At 38.8% G+C, this 13,223-nt stretch overlaps 1 protein-coding gene across 1 annotated transcript; it reads left to right on the forward strand.

Moving 5' to 3' along the window:
- Positions 1 to 8,789: 8,789 nt before the first annotated feature.
- spag7 (sperm associated antigen 7) lies at positions 8,790 to 12,200 on the forward strand. The gene is made up of 7 exons (XM_026182994.1): positions 8,790 to 8,944; positions 9,918 to 9,985; positions 10,093 to 10,181; positions 10,298 to 10,382; positions 10,468 to 10,557; positions 10,933 to 11,089; positions 11,177 to 12,200. The coding sequence occupies exons 1-7, from the start codon at positions 8,860 to 8,862 to the stop codon at positions 11,290 to 11,292; spliced, it is 690 nt and encodes a 229-aa protein (XP_026038779.1). The 5' UTR covers positions 8,790 to 8,859; the 3' UTR covers positions 11,293 to 12,200.
- The last annotated feature ends 1,023 nt before the right edge of the window (positions 12,201 to 13,223 follow it).

Below are 13,223 nucleotides of genomic sequence, written 5' to 3' on the forward strand. Positions count from 1 at the left end.
GTATCTACAAAAAAGTATGTACGTTGCAAAGTTCAAATTTTTATTTTGCATTGTTCTGCCCTGGCAGGCACATTTATTGTTAGGCAAGTTGTTTGTTTGTTTGTTTTTTCTTTCTTTTTTTCCTTTTTTTATAAATTGTTTGAAAGATCGTTTGTCGGTGCACTCTCTCATTTCACTTCATTTGCCATGTTGTAGACGTTTAAGGTTCTTCATAATAGAAAGTTTACTATTTTTCTTTCTCCCAACAAATTCTCCAGAAAAAGTTGTCAAAGTATAAATTGAGCAAGCAGAATACATTGTGAATTTCTGCACAATTTAGCCTCAAGCTCAGTTGGCATATCAGACAGAACACCAGATCACACCTTTCTCCTGTGCTAAGACAATCGGACTCTCAGGCCCACTGCTGTACTTTCAAGGGCATTTTGCTTTATGCATTATCAACAGCTGTTTTCCTTCTGGCAATCAGCATTTTAGTAGAACAACAAATTGTTATACGCCTAGGTTGTGCTTTGCCACCTATGTTTTAATATTGCACCTTACCGTCTTAGCAGTGGTGTCTTACAGATTTTAACCCAGTATGCCTGACTTGTACATCCAGGCATCCAAGTGAGAGCATGTCTTTGCTGGAAGTATGAAGTTACATGTTGTCATATACAGTGCTGTATAAAATTTCAGAATCCCCTTGAGGTTTTGCACAATTTGTATTAATTCCTTCTTCTGGTTGGTTAATGACATTAAATCATACCAAAAATCCGGAATAAGAGAAGTTCAGTTTTACTAGCTTAAAACTTATAGTGCTCAGATCTCTTATTCAGGTTATAGTAGTAAACAAAGACTGCCTTTTGCTTTGTTCTAGTGGGCAAAAGAAAATCCTCTTAATTGGAATACTTTATTAAATCTTCACTGTATTAAAGCAAAGAAAACCAGAATAGTTTAATAATAAATGTAATAGGATCCTTAAAAAGTAAAAACAAGTGAAACTGTGAATTAAAGTGTTTTGTTTTTTTTAATGCACATTTAACCCAATGAGTGACATATGTGTGAACTTGACATGTGTTCTTGGTTTTGTGAGATGCATTATTACAGATGATCTATTAATTGTCCTCTGCAAAACCCACTTGTGGATGCAACAAACACTATGCTTACACTGTCTTTTGCTGTAACTGCAGTAAAATTGTGGTGCTAATTAATGTCTACATCATATGTATCTGAGCATTGTAAGATTTGAGCAATTCATTAATTTAAATTAGCAACAAATTTAAAAAATCTCTGACCCAGCTGTAAATTATTGCTTTTAATTTATTAGGAGTTACAGCGTGTAATCAAAAACTAAATACACTAGGTTAGATTCTAGGTAAAAGTTGATATATAGCCAAAGCATAATTTTTGACTGCAACATTGTATTACCTCAAGGGGAATGAATTTTTTTTTTTCATGGCACTAAAATTCACCTAAATGTTGAATTTGCACTGATATGAAACATGGTAATGAAAGTAGTTTAGTACATTTTTTTGCAGTTGATGTTTTACATGTACCTTCATAGAATCAGTTTTCTGGAAAAACTGATCAGTATAACCCCCTCTGTCAGGGAATGTTTTACATTTCATGCCTCTGAACAACAAGCTATATCTGAATGTTTCTGTGTTTAACATTTTAACTGATTAAACTTTGTTCCAGATTTGTTGGTTCAGTATTTGCTTATGAGGTATTAAATATGGAGAGGGTTTTTTTTTCCACATCTGTTTACTTTTTTTTTACAAAGGTTTCTTTGATTAAACATCAAAACTTTCACACTGGTTGTGGTCTACCCATAAGGTTTCTTACACTGAAACAGCCTTCACAGCCTTTCTAAAGGCTTAGTGGCATTGAAGAAAGTAACATGTTAAAGGGAAGTTGTGCACTTTCTACCAGATCAAAGTTATTAGATTCACTAGAAAAGTTATTTACCAGTATGTTGGAGCTATATAACCACAAGAATAATAGTGTCATGATAGCTGTGATATCAAATACATTCCCAAACAATCAACTAATATTCACCATGGTATTTGAGTAACTGGAGAAGTAAATAACAGTCATAAACACAAACGGTCAAAGCTTTTACTGTTTCCAATAAGACTGAAAAGGGGGAAAAAGAAGAAGAGTGAAACTCATACCCAGGAGTTACTAATCAGATGCACTTGATTAATTGATCATCAGGAAGTGTGAGCACCTCTATAATAACACACGTTATTGGTTTACTGGCCTTGATCTTTAGGTGTGTGTGTGTGTGTGTTAACACACTGCTGTTGTTTGCTGTGAAAATCCCAGCAAATTCATCCTAAAGTTAGACTGTAAATCCTCAGAGAAAACTGCATAAAATCCAAGAGCTACATCTAGGACTCTACAGGCCTCAGTTAACATGTTAAACTAGGAATAGAATAACTTTATTATTTACATTCATTGAAAATTGCCTTTGGTCTGCCAAGCCATAAACAAATCAATCAAATCACTTCACATCAACACACATTCATACATACCCACACATAAAACGTTGATACAACAAGAATAAAAACACCTTTGACCACTTTTTTTGTTAGTTAGAGGAATCCTTGCTGTTGTCCCGAGGGCATTAATTCAAAGTCAGAATCAAGAGGGTGTTCAGGGTCAGCAACAATAGACCAGGCTTTCCTCCAAACAGTCTGATGATACAGCTTATCCAATTAAATTTGTTGTCGACCAGTAAGTTTTAGAGATGGACCAATCCGATATTACATATTGGTATCAGTCCGATACTGGCCTAAATTACTGGATCGGATATCAGAGAGAAATAAAAAATGTAATCCGATCCATTAAATATCATGAAATCACTTCACAAAACTTGTGACATGGCGTAACTCGGCTCATAACATTAGCAGTAGGAGCAGTATGCATCACGTGATAGAGCGGCTGTGGCTCGCCAGACTTGTCGGTGGTCTGTTTGAGTATTTGTAGCCTCGCTACCAACCCGGCATTTCATCTCCGACAAAGTTATCCCAGAGAGAAGTAAAGCAAGTGTGTAAGTTCATCTCTGAATGTTAGTAAATCATTCCCGTTAAGCTTAACAACCGATATATGGAGCCACTGCCTCTTCTCTCTCCCTCCCTCTCCTGCTGCTACTTCAATCATGAAACTGATTAATGATCAGCTGATCGGCTTTTCTGTCATGACTCCGTCTCTCTTGTTTGTTTTTGGCCCACTTTGCACCAGAAAGATGAAACCAGCGGCTGAACAACAGCAGCACGTTTAAGCTTGATAAGCTGTTGTTAGAATTTATTTAATATTACTTTCTACTCCAGGATCCTTTTCCACGCAACTGACGGCTGGTAACTGTGCAGGGGCGGATCTAGCAAAGTTTAGCCAGGGGGGCCGATAGGGCATTAACAGGGAAAAGGGGGCAAAAGACATACTTTTCTTTCTTATTCTCATTTAAAATAATTAAATAATAAGTATTAAATAATTATCTGAATCTTACACCCAAAGTTTTAATTTTATGTAAAATGAATAGAAGTTCATTACTGTATATAGTAACTATTAAGTCTAATATACCCTAGTAAGCTATAGTACTTTTTCCTTTGGTAAAGGTACCATCTGTGTAGTCTGCAATTCTGTTGAAGAAAGATGTTGAATCTATTTAATATTTCTTGGAAAATAATTGATTTCTGTGCATTTTTTTTCCACACTGCATCAAATTAAGGTTGATTACGTCGATTAAGCATCATGAGGTGGAGCGTGAGGGGTGGTTCCCTATTTTTTTTTTGTTGTTGCTGGGAGTTGGAACCCTATTAGTTAGGTTGCTTAATATTTACGCTAAGTACTCTTTAAAATACCAGAATAGGGAGGATGGTGTAGGCTTAAGTTTATTAGACTGATCAGTATTGCTGAATTATGAAATATTTTGGGTGCAGTGTATTTTTTGCATACAGGTATAACAGAATAGCCTTAGTGTTGTTGTTGTTGTTTTAAAATTTGAGTATGAACTTATACAAAATGCAGCAAGATATTTAAAAAACAGTTTTATTGATTAAAAAACACTATATCTGTTACGTTCCCCTGAGGGGTCTAGGTGGTGAGGGGGAAGTAACAAAAAGTGTCCAGGTCAGAAAAAGGAGTCAAGGAGGCAAAAGGGTTAAATTAAAGAGTTTTATTAAAGTAGCTCAACTAAAAGAGACGGACAAGCCGCTATCACCATTTAAGGAAAACAAACAAGACTCAACCGTTGGTCAATACAGTAAAAAAATCAAAGTCAAAAAGAGAGCAGCTCACTAGCTGCAACCACACAAATGGCACTCTGGCCCAGAGCTCACCTTTCCCTGGGCTTAAATACTTTTACACAGCTGACTCACATCAGTCAGGATATCAGGATTCATATCGGTATTGGCAGATATCCAAATTTATGGTATCGGTATCGGTGGTATCGTGCCATCTCTAGTAAGTTTTCCAGCAGTTTGTTCTTAATTGCCACAGTCAGGCTGAAATATTGATTTTAAGGATGCTTTCAATCAAACTGACATAAAGTCTGTCTAAAACTTTGTGGCCAACTCCAAAGTCGCTTAACATCCTATAAAGAAACTGTGATTCTTTGATTATTTTCTTGCAAACTGAGTCAACATTAATCACAGAGTTAAACTTGTCATCAATATATGTTCCCAAATACTTCAAGCTATTAATGACTTCTGCAGACTGACCAGAAAGTGAAAGACCTGTTACGGTGCATGTGTAATAAGACCAGCTCTTTTGTTTTGTTGTTATTAATAAACAAATTACGTGATTTACACCATTTTTCCAACATATGTACCTGAAAGAAATAGTTAATGTTAGAGTTCCTATAAAAGAGATCAACAATAGCAGTATCATCAGGATATTAAAGTTCATGGCAATTAGAAAAAGACTGAACAAGTATGGCTTGTGTGGAAGGGTTGCTGGGGGAAAGCATATTCCCTCCAGAAAAACATGACATCAGAGGCTTAGGTTTGCAAAATTGCATCTGAACCAACCACAAGATAAAAACCAAAGTGCAGATGTTTAGCCATAACGCACCAGGCAATGCTTGGCAAAAAACCCAAACATAGGATATCAGAAGCCTCATAGCAATTATCAAGCACGGTGGTGGATAGGTGAGGATGTGGGCTTGTTTTGCAAGGACTATGCATCCAAGCATAGCAGCAAAACTACAACAGAACGGCTGAAAAAAGTCCAGATCTCGACCCAACTGAAATGAGAGCTTTGCATTAACAAATACCAACAAACCTCAATGAACTGAAGCTGCTCTAAAGAGGAGTGGCTCAAAAATTCTTTCACAATGATGTCAGTGTCTGATAAAGTCAGCAGAAAACAAGTTATTACTTCAGCTTATTGCTGCTAAAGGTGCTTCTGCAAGCTACTGAATTATGTGATGTAATTAGTCTTTCATAGGACTCCATTGAGTCCTGTGTTCTCATTCTTCATATTTAGCAATGCTGCAATTTAGTTCACGCACTCTCTGATCAGCATTCCCGCACTGACTACTCTTTGAGTAATTCTGTGAGTTTCTTCTTAACTGCATATTGTTTAAACTTCATTTCACTTTAATCATTAATGAAACAGCACCTGCATGCTTAAATAAAACAAACCAAGACTGGCACCAATAACCATACCGTGTTCAAAGTCACTTTCTTCCCTCATTCTGATGCTCAGGTTCTCTTGACCATGTCTGCATACCTAGATGCAATTAGTTGCTTCCATGTGATTGGCTAATTAACAAGCAGTTGAACTGGCCTATCCAACAAAGTTGCCAGTGAGTGTTATATTCATGTTGTTAAAAATAAATGTATTTCAACTTCAAAGACACTGCAGGAATTTGAATTGTTAAAATCAGATTTCAGCTCTCTGACTTCTTCACTACATTGCTCATTCCTCCCATTATCACGTGATTAATGAGTGTCAGTTTTTTGTTTTGTTTTTAAAAAAACAAGTGTCAGGTTTTTAAAAGTACCTCAATACTCCCAGCAGTCCATTGTGAAACACAACTTTCTGTTTTAAGCTGTTGTTGTCAGCTTTATGAAGACAGACGGACGTATAAACAGGTCTGGCTGGGGGGTGGGTTCCCTTTTGTAGTTTGATCACGCTGTGCTGTCTGAATAGTTCACCCCAGATGACAATGCAGGGCACAATACAGTGGCTCATGTTTACAAATATCATCCATGCCTTTAACACCTACAACCCCAAAGCAGTTATTGACCACCTTCGGATCATGGCTCATTTGACTCTACATCATGACCATATGGATAAGTTAATGTTTCAATCAGCTAGTTGCTAAATATCAGTGTTGCAAAATATATGATGGCAGCCTTTTTGCAGTGGATTAGTGGTGAGTGCTTAAACATAACAGTTTAACGTTTTCGTAAAATGAAATCGATAATGAAAACCACAGAGCCAATCAGCAAGAACATCTGACCTTACGATCAGAGAGAGGCAGATAACATGACAATGAATTTGCTTTGCAGTCGTGACTGGTGGATCCTGACATTGCCTGTCTGTTCTAGACAATGTTGTCCAGACAGACAGAATGGTGAGATAACATAAACACAGACAAGAGACATAACACTTCATTCACAAAAGCTCTATTCCATCCATCACAGCTATTTGGGTCAGTCACTTGACCATTATTGTCTCCTGTCAGTACAGGGCTGGGGTGACAGCATGCCAGACTCAACCCAGACTGCTTTCTATGCTTTTATTTTCCCAAGGTCAAGCCAAGTTGGCGTAATTGGTGGAATATGGAAATTAATTGTATATTTTAAATGGTTTTCAGATGTAAATTATGTTTAGACTGACTGGGAGCATCCCAACTTAATGGCATCAACAAACCAAACATCAGCACATTTATTTTAATGCATTTATTGTCAACACTGCAGACCAGAGAGGTAAAGGTGACAGCTCAAACAGTTCTGTTGTAAAGAATGCGAGGTACATGGCAGATACACACCTAAGAGCTGCAAATGAGCTTTGTCTAGCTACAGAAAGTCCACTTCAAAAGCACTCATTGTCAGATCCCACAGGATGCTGGGAGGCCAAGAGGGGTCGAATGACAGTAAAGTTGTCATAGTTTCATCCAGGAGCGTTACTATGACCACAGCTGCCTGTACTGAATATGTCAGAACTGATGATGTGATAACTTTCAGGCAGCATTAGGCAAGTGGAGCGCTGCTAGTATCTCATAGCACAGCACCTGGAAAAATAGAAGAGTAAAACTTCAGTTAAACTTGCAATTAGAGATAATTTCTTATGGGTTTGTACCTTTAGCAAAAGCACTATAACAATCGTTCCACGCCTACCTGTATCTTCGGGGGCAGCCGTGATGACCAACAATGTATTCTTGAGCATAGCAGAACCGTCTGCAGAGTCCTCTATACCCACAAGTCCAGTACTGCGTTTCTGGATCAGTTCCTGTAGATAATTATTTAAAAATGACATTCCAGCATCCCTGATGAATGTTGGCTTACTGGCATTTCCATAAGCTATGGTGGCAACGAATCCTTCAGATATTTACAGCACCTAAAATGTATCTGACATAGAAAGTTGTATCGTTTTATGATGTCTTACTTCTCCTCAGTTCAAACACAAACAGGCCCAGTACACTTACGGTGTAGTTTGAGCATATGCGACACTTTGATTTGCTTCATTTCAGTCTCTTACTGTGACAAAGCGGATGCATTCAATCCTTACCCTCCCCAGCTGCGAGCATCAGGAGAAGCACGAGGAGAACCAAGCTCAGTCCCTTCATGTTTGGGTACCAATGAGCTTTCAGACACTGCCGCTGACGCGCTGGTGCTGCATTTATACAGCAGTTGAAGCACGGGGGAGGAGTCCGGCGTGCTCTGTCCAAATCACAATAGCAGAGCATCACTGAGTGATGAGAGTCTGAGGGCTGAAGGTCAGGACTGTCGGTTCACTCAGCATAATCAACAGCTGCAGCCTCTTGAGAATTTGAAGTTTCTTTTTGTTTATTATTCAAAAGAACCATCCCTGTAACTGTCTGTCAATATGCAAAACACAAACTAGTTCTTATAGGATATGCCCCTATGGCAGAGCAGAGCAGTTAATTTAGACGAGAGTGGACTCTTTCAAAAGAAAATGTAGCATTTAAAGGTAAAGGACTATCTAATATATTTGTATTACAGAAGGTAAGCAGAACAGTTCTGTCTGTCCTGCTGCACGTTCAAGCCTCTGTGCACGTACTGCTCTCCCCACCTCTGAATATGGCAGTAGTTCATGTGTTACTGCTGATGCTGGGAAACTCCAAACTGCACAAAACATGCTGGTCCAGTGACGCAGGGAATGATTGTTAACAAAACAATAACAGAGACATATATATATATAATTGGACAGCATGCCCTCTACTGCTCATGCAAAGTTATTTGCTGGCATGTTTGGCCCTCCCAAACAACACAAACAAAACAAATATTTATATACACATATAAACCTAGAAACTGGGCCAATCAAATGAGAAATGGGCTTCGGCTACAATTTTTCAAATTGAAAATAAAATTTAAAAAAAAGAATGAGCATGAGAAGCCCAGCAGCCTTACGATTGTCTGCAACAAGATGAAGCACAGAGCAATTTATGTATTTCAACGCGCTTACTGTTTTTGGTCTGGTAAATGTAATTGCGATTTAGAGAAACAGAAGTCTAAATCGATTCCACTACAGTTGTGCAGTACAACCTTCTGGTAGAAGGTGGCGCTGTGTAATTGAAATGCGGATATTTTGCCCCGGCGAAGACGGCTCAGTTCATCCGCGCCTGCGCAGCCTGTACAGCTGCAGCTAAAAACAGCCTTTACAGGTCTGCGCTATCATTTCAAGATGGCGGACCTCCTCGGTTCAATCCTAAACTCGATGGAAAAACCTCCTACAGTCGGCGACCAGGAAAGCCGACGAAAGGCACGAGGTACATATTGTATCGCCTAAACAGCGAATAGCGTCAAGCTAGTCTGAATCCGTTTAAATGAACGTGACGCGGGATTTAAACGTATGTGAAAATTGAAAGAAGAGGCGAACCAGGCATTTCTTGAGCTGCCATTGGTCAGTTCAGCTTTCAGTAAACGGCGGCTGACCTGGTTGAAGAGTTAGCACCGCCTCAACACAACATGCTGCAGACTGTCGCAGACAAGTCTGAGCTACGGGCAGCTGCTGAAACGCAAACCTGCCGAGAACAGTCCGTCTTTGCCATCTGATTAAGTTACCTCTGAGCTTTCACAATGCTCGGCTTTCAAATGCAGTTTCCTGAAAACCCAAGTTATTCGAATTCACGGTCATTAACCGGTCATTAACCCTTTCTGTCTCCCAACATCTTATCAAAATCTTAACTATTAGGTCTGGGAATGTGCTTCCTACCTTGGTTCCCTTTAATTGATAAATATTGTGTAGGCTGCTTAAAGCTTACAGTTACAGTCAGCAGCTATAACAAAAGCACATGTACTAAGAACTGCAGTAACTCTTAAGTTTCATATGGCTCCAGTAAAAATGGGATATTTGTTTGTGTAGATGCACTTTTAATGCTTTCAAGAGTCCTGCTCAAAACACTGGCAACACTGAGTGGAGTGTTGGTACAAATAAACAACAAAGAAATGTCTTTTCAGTTGTAGTGAGGACATGGGCACAACCAAATCTCTTTAATTAACTTTAGAGAGTGTGCATCTGTATAAAACATCACAGACATGCAACAGATAATAGGATCTGATGCCTGGTGATTTTGGGATTACAGGAAGCCCGTTGTTTTACTATCCTTGGGTCATTAAGGAAAACGACCAGTTTTTGCAGTAGGACTAGATGTTCTGTGTTTAACAGCGGGGCACTCTGAAAGTTTTCAGTACTAAAATGCCTGAGTAAACACATTAAAAATCAGTTGTTGTTCTTTGAAGAGCAAGCAGCAAGGCTCAAGAAGATGGAAGAAGAGGAGAAAAGAAAGAAAGCAGAGTTCAGGAAAAAGGTGAGACCTTTAAGTGTCTTATCTAAGACAAAATGAATTTGTGATGCAGAGCTTTTCTGACCGCCCTAAATTAATCCTGCTATTTATCACATGCATCTTTTATTCAGATGGAGAAAGAGGTGTCAGATTTCATCCAAGACAGTTCACAACAGAAAAGAAAATACAATCCCATGGGGAAGATTGAAAGGAGTATATTGTACATACTATTTTTCTTTCATTACTAAAAAGTAAAACAAGCATTTATCTGCCTTGAAACACATTTCTCCCCCACTTGTCGATACTATTAAGATTTCATCTCTTCCTGTCTCTCAGACATGATGTTGCAGAGGTGGCTGGTTTGACGTCTTTTTCTTTTGGGGAGGATGAAGAGAGCCGTTACGTCATGCTTTTCAAGAAGGTACGAGTGCTTTGAAATCCAGTGTTGGATCTGAAAACAATCTTTTTAGTTTTATATGACTGATGGGAAAATGTTGTTGTGGCAGGAGTTTGCTCCATCAGATGAGGAGCTGGAAGCCTATCGCAAGGGAGAAGAGTGGGACCCCAAACTGGCCGAACAGCGGCGCAGACTAAAAGTAAGACTGGTGTTCCTCTGTTTTTTTATTTATATATATATATATATATATATATATATAATTTTTATTTTTTTTTCTTCTTGTCTAATGTTATAATTCCTATATTTAAATATTTAGAAACTAAACAAATGTACCTTCTAAGAAGCTTCCAAAAAACACTTCCATACATATGCAAAGTTTGAAACAGTGATAATGGTAGTTGCTACTTATGCTACTTCTGTGTTAAAGTGGAAGAGTGGAGGCACTTTATGGCTCTGAGGTAAAGAAATTAAGTTGAATTTAAAAAAAATTAACTTCTTGATCACATTTCACTTTGGTGCTTGATGATGATTACCTTGAATTTCTCACCATGTTGCCCTTTCTTGTCACTTCTAGGAACAGGCTGCACTGGAAGAAGCAGCATCCAGTCAGACAGAAAAGTCACAAATATGCCCCAACTCTAACTACAGAGACAAGTACAGTCACCTGATTGGCACTTCAGCTGCAAAAGATGCTGCACATACACTTGAGGCCAACAGGGCTTATGGCTGTGGTGAGTGTAGAGGCCGGCTTACAGAAATGAAACACTTTGCTTTGTGTCATTCTCTTTGGTCATTGTGTTGGTTGTTTTCTGTCCCAGTGCCGGTGGCCAACAAGAGGGACACTCGCTCCATAGAAGAAGCCATGAATGCAATCAGAGCAAAGAAACGGCAGAAGCGCGAGGACGACACGGGGGCGCACGGCAGCAGCTCTTGAGTCTCCGGCACGTGTGCCATCTGTCTGTCTGCTGTTTGCGTGTGCGAGCACGTAAGTGCGTTTATGTGTGTCTCATTCATCCTATAATGCAATATCCTGTACTTCAGATGTACAAACGTTTAATTTATGTATCAACAAGCAAGTGTTTTCTCATGCTTTGTGACCAAGACTGTGCTAAAATTATAAAAACTTGCTCAGTGGAGGATCTTCAGGTGTGCTGGTGTCTGAGAACTGGGTTGTTAAACACATTTAACATTTGCCTCACACTCACATGTGAACTGTATAGTATAAACATGTTATATGAGTGTTCAGATGCATAAAACCATAATGGCAGAATATTTTTAGCAGATTTAAGCACGGCTGCGCAGGATGAACTTTAAAAATCCAGCTGTTAGGTAGTTAAAATTGAACTCTGCACTGACAGTGTCCAAAATGTCCAGTACAGTTTTTTTTTTTTTTAAAGCCGTAATCTCATATTTTAACAAGGGTTTGGTTTGTTGAATTTTTCTTTTCAGTCTAAACCTATGTCACATTGTAAAGATGGAAGCATACCATTTTTGTCTGTCACATGAGGAAACCCTCTTTTAGAAATCTTTCTGTAAACCTGCACTGACTGTGTATTCTTTAACTCCAGTGTAAATGTTTTATTAAAAAGCCATGTGATTGCTTACAAAAGGCATCATAATAGGAGTCGGAGTACCAGACTTCTTCTTAGGATGTTGTGCTCTCAGTTTTGTTTTCTGGTTTGTTTGGGTTTGTTTATATTTTGTTTTTGTTTTTTTTTTTAAATTTCATGTCTTTTGTTTGTTACAAACAAGAATTCATGCAGGTGTTCCCAGCATCTTAGTGTCTCTTTTAACATGGTTGTATCGTTTTATCCCCAATGTATTAATAAATGGAGAAAAGTATTAGTTCTTTGTATGTTTGATCCCGTCTCTATTCTCTCAGCAGGGCGAAAAGCTCTCACTCAATACAGCTACATGCATAAACATCTTATAATCAAATCAGCAACTGTGATACATCACTGTCCAATCATAATGGCAGTTACAGTGTATCTACTTGCACTAAATTCCTTTTTTACATTTTCTCTATTGATGTCTTGTTTTATATCATACACGCTGCCTTGGCTTGAGGTCAGGGGCTGCTGCTCTGACATCCTCCGGTAATGTCTTTCTCTGCAGTTCATCTTGTAATCGGAAGGTTGCCGGTTCAAGCCCCAACTCTGACAGTCTCGGTCGTTGTGTCCTTGGGCAAGACACTTCACCCGTTGCCTACTGGTGGTGGTCAGAGGACCCAGTGGCGCCAGTGTCCGGCAGCCTCGTCTCTGTCAGTGCACCCCAGGGCTGCTGTGGCTACAATGTAGCTGCCATCACCAGTGTGTGAATGAGTGGATGACTGAATGTGTAAAGCGCTTTGGGGTCCTTAGGGACTAGTAAAGTGCTATATAAATACAGGCCATTTTTTACAGTTGTGAATTTATTGTTTCCTTGATCATTGCAGCCACGAACTACAATACTCCTTCCACGGTTGGTATGAGGTTTTGGCGTTTACTATGTCTTCTGTTGCAAAACTGACATGTAAAGCGATGCTTTGATTTACTGTTTTTCTTTCATATAACTAAATGCTAAAACAAAAAAAGAGTTGTGCAGATATTTTGCTGTTACCAGTGGGTTCTTCTGATAAATCTTTCAGAAGTATGTAGATTTTGCCAGGAAATATAGTTTTTGTATGTAAACTTAATGGCCACTCCACTTGTTCAGCCTTTTGATAATATAAACATCTAATTAGCCAATCACATGACAGCTGCCCAGTGATTTTAAAAATGTGGACAAGATGGACCTGTCGCATTAGAATGAGTAGGAAAAGTAATTTAAGTGACTTTGAACTGTTGATCTGCTTGGAAGTTTTGCCCAGCCATCTCTGACGATTAC

Source organism: Astatotilapia calliptera, chromosome 10 (genome assembly GCF_900246225.1).
Source record: "Astatotilapia calliptera chromosome 10, fAstCal1.2, whole genome shotgun sequence".
Taxonomy (NCBI): Eukaryota; Metazoa; Chordata; class Actinopteri; order Cichliformes; family Cichlidae; genus Astatotilapia; species Astatotilapia calliptera.